The 3,741-nt window shown below is 36.1% G+C and overlaps 1 protein-coding gene across 1 annotated transcript; it reads right to left on the bottom strand.

The window, feature by feature from the left end:
* Positions 1–835: 835 nt before the first annotated feature.
* LOC132159180 (gastrula zinc finger protein XlCGF57.1-like) lies at positions 836–3,506 on the bottom strand. The gene is made up of 2 exons (XM_059568734.1): positions 3,276–3,506; positions 836–2,678 (listed from the first exon to the last, which is right to left on the bottom strand). Exons 1-2 carry the CDS (start codon positions 3,382–3,384, stop codon positions 1,423–1,425), a joined length of 1,365 nt encoding a protein of 454 aa, XP_059424717.1. The 5' UTR covers positions 3,385–3,506; the 3' UTR covers positions 836–1,422.
* Positions 3,507–3,741: the final 235 nt, after the last annotated feature.

The following is a 3,741-nucleotide window of genomic DNA, read 5'->3' as shown; positions in this document are numbered from 1 at the left end:
GAGGCTGATACAAGGAAAAAGATTAAAGTCATCTTGAGGTCCCCGGTGGGATTTTACAAACCCAGTGCAAATGATTTATTGAATGTATAATCTTTCGAATGGAATTAACTATCCATCTAATTAAATATTAAGTGTCTGTATAATGCAGTGTGTTAATTTTTTAATTTTCAGGACTTTTGTTTGTTTTATGAGTGGCTCTGCTAGACAGGCCAATGGAGGTTCTGCCACTTTTTAGAGCCTCTCATTATAATAAAACGTCTCTAGTTAATGTAAGTCTATGGGTGATTCAGTGCTTGTTGTGTTAAGTTCTTGAATTCTACAGTATCACAGATTCTTGCACACCAGCAGCTTGTTTAAATCTGGACATGTGTGAGTAATGGTGTGTAGTTGCTTGGTGGGCTTTTATTCTAGCCCTTTAGTACACATCAGCTGTACACTGGTTATTGTGGAGCATTATGGGCTGAATGAGTGCACAGACATTTCAGACAAAGTCTGTCCTAGACAAGATCAGTCTCATTTGGGGTCAAAAATAATTAATTAGGCATTTAAAAGCTCTGAGAAAATTAAAGCATACAAAGTCCTGTAAGGGAAATACAGTTGTTGACCCGAAGACCAGATATGATGAATGAAGAGATGCACAGTGTTGGGCAGTAACGCATTACTTCGTAACAAGTTACTGTAATTTGATTACTTAGAGTAATTTAATGCATTATAAGCGGAGGTCTCTATACGGTTCTGCCATGTTACATTGCTGACAGAATGCAGTGTTTTATAATTCAGAGATTGTGGAGAAGATTCTCTCCAGCTGTGTGCTGCATCTTTTTTACAAAGAATATTCCATTGACAGAACACACATGAAAGTCTAATTACAAACTATTGTACTCTTTATTCGATCACTAAAATCTAAAAGGTTACATGCTTGATAAGATTTGATTCCTTATGCTACAATTATGAGAGTATTGTTTAAAATTTGTTTCATCAAACTTTACTTAAAGCAAATAGAAAAGTCAAGCAAAAGAGAAAATGAATTAGGCAGATCTGTGTTTTCACTGATGTCTCTGATGTGGTTTCTCTTCAGTGTGAATCCTTTCATGTGCTTTCAGGGTTTCTGCCACATTTAATTTCTTGTTGCAGTAAGAACACTGAAAAAAAAATTATTTGTTGTTTTTTTTTTAACAGTGATGTTTTGGCGCTTTCAGTTGAGCATTTGTAGTATATGACTTCCAGCACTTAAAACACACACATCAACTCTTCCTGCATGGATCACGGTGGTCTGGTTTCTTTACTGCATGGGTCTTCATGTGCAGCTTCAGGTGATTTTTCATAGCGAAACCCCTTCCACACTAATCACATGTGTGTGGCTTATCTCTATTGTGGATCTGCTCGTGTGATTTCAGATGTGCTGACAGACTGAATCTCTTGTCACAGTGTGAAAGGTTTCTCTCCAGTGTGAATCCTCTGGTGCCGTATTAAACGGTTTTCCAAAATAAAAGTCTTCCCACACTCAAAGCACATATAATCCTTCACAGCGTTATGTAATTTCTGATGTGTTTTTAAATTTTGCAGCAGGGAAAAGCTCTTTCCACATGAAGAACATGAATGAGGCTTCTCCTTCATATGAACTGTCAGGTGTTTCTTCAGGGATGATGTCTCAGGAAATGTTTTGCCGCATTGATCACATGCGTACGGCTTTTCTCCATTGTGGATCCTCATGTGTACTTTAAGGGTCGATGACTTAGTGAAACTCTTTCCACATAGATCACATGTGTGTGGCTTCTCTCCCGTGTGGATACTCATGTGGGATTTAAGACTTTCTTTGTATGTGAAACTCTTCCCGCACTGATCACACGTGTGCAGTTTCTCTCCAGTGTGGATCATCTCATGTCTTTTCAGCTTTTCTGACAGACTGAATCTCTTGTCGCAGTGTGAACACTTGTGTGGTTTTTCTCCAGTGTGAATGATCTGGTGCCGTTTTAAATGGGATCCTGAATTAAAAGTCTTTCCACAGTCACAGCACATATGAGCTCCTACACCAGTATGTGTTTTCTGATGTAATTTTAAACTATGCAGCCGTGAAAAACTCTTTTCACATAAAGAACATGAATGTGGCTTCTCCTTCGTATGAACTGTCAGGTGTCTCTTTAGAGATGAATCAATAAATGTTTTAACGCATTGATCACATGTGAACGGCCTCTCTCCAGTGTGGATTCTCATGTGAGCATCAAGATTTGGTTTCCCAGAGAATGTTTTTTCACAGTGATCACATACGTACGGTTTCTGTCCACTGTGGATCTTCATGTGTCCTTTAAGGTGTGATGATTGCATGAAGCCCTTCCCACACTGATCACAAATGAATGGCCTCTCTCCAGTGTGAACTCTTCTGTGAAACTTAAGATTTTGCTTGTTTAAGAATCTTTTTTCACAATGGTCACATTTGAACGGCTTTTCTCCCATGTGGATCCTCATGTGTAATTTAAGGCTTTCTTTTTGTGTGAATCGATTCCCACAGTGATCACACTTGAATGGTTTTTCACCTGTGTGAACTCTCATGTGAACATTAAGATTGCTTTTGTATGAGAAACTCTTCCCACACTGAGTGCAGGTGCATGATTTCTTAGCTTTTCTTTTATTTAAAAAAATATTTTTAGTTTCCGAGCGACTTAGAGGCTTTTCATTTTCTGTCAATAAAATAGAAAAGATAGGTTTAAGTGTGGGTTAAGGTGTTGGGGATGGGTCAACACTGTAATTATGAATGTAATTAGAGATATTTACAGTTGTAATTACATGCAGGTATTTTAAAAATATAAGTACAACATAAAAAACATTTGTACAACAATTGTATCAAATAATTTAAAATGTAAACAATCTGTAGTTAAGGCCACCTTATCTAAAAATCAATTATATGACCCTGAAACTTTGCACAAATGAGGTACATTGATTTTTCCAATTATTATTTTTAGAACATTTTAGCCATAATTTCCATGTTTCTGAAGTGAGAACTGTTAAAAGTTTGATCAAAGATGACAATTATCGGTTGCACTTTATTTTACAGTATGTGCACTAGGGCGGTCAAAAAAAACGTGAATTTCGGATAGTTGTCCAATTAAAAAAATAAAAATAAATCCAAATTCCAATACAAAAATGTTGCATTGTAAACCGAACTTTAGAATGTTTTAATCTGATAATGTCCCTTTTACTTATTTTAAGAATGGTTCAAAACCTTTGAACTCAAAAGCTTAGAAAACATTTAACATTCTTGTGTAACAAACACAAACCTCTCTGTTCTTCAGTGCGTTTCATTCTGCAGGGTTCTGGATCACACGTTCTCTCGGTCCTCTTAAACTCTTTGCAGATTTCACTTCTTCCTGATGATTTGATGCTCATCTCCACTAGTAAGCTGATGGGGAAAGTCCAGCATTTATTAGTGAGTAGCTGTGGGCGGAGCTTCACTGACTGTGAATTATGGGAGGCGGGACTTCATTGACTATTGCAGTTTGGTTGGAGAAGCTGATCTGTCTAAATCAGAATAAATTATTATTATATTATATATTATTATAATAAAGTTACTATGTTTGATTTAAAAGGGTAAAAAAAACTTTAAAAGGGAAAAATGACTGTCAGAATTAAATTACATTTACAAAACGGACTTTATGTACATAGAATGTATATTAAATACAAGTAAAAAGTCTGCTTTTTCAAATAACTTTAGTGAAAATCAAATGTCCAAACATGAGTGAAATA

This window comes from Carassius carassius, chromosome 16 (assembly GCF_963082965.1).
Source record: "Carassius carassius chromosome 16, fCarCar2.1, whole genome shotgun sequence".
NCBI classification, from domain to species: Eukaryota; Metazoa; Chordata; class Actinopteri; order Cypriniformes; family Cyprinidae; genus Carassius; species Carassius carassius.
Note: the sequence above shows the minus strand (reverse complement) of the source record. Positions and strands in the feature narration are given on the sequence as shown.

Excerpts from the sequence above, each read along its gene's own strand:
- LOC132159180 (XM_059568734.1), bottom strand. The coding sequence starts at position 3,384 with ATGAGCATCAAATCATCAGGAAGAAGTGAAATCTGCAAAGAGTTTAAG. Across the intron at positions 2,679-3,275 it reads ACGCACTGAAGAACAGAGAG|AAAATGAAAAGCCTCTAAGT; the intron begins GTTTGTGTTTGT and ends TTTTATTGACAG.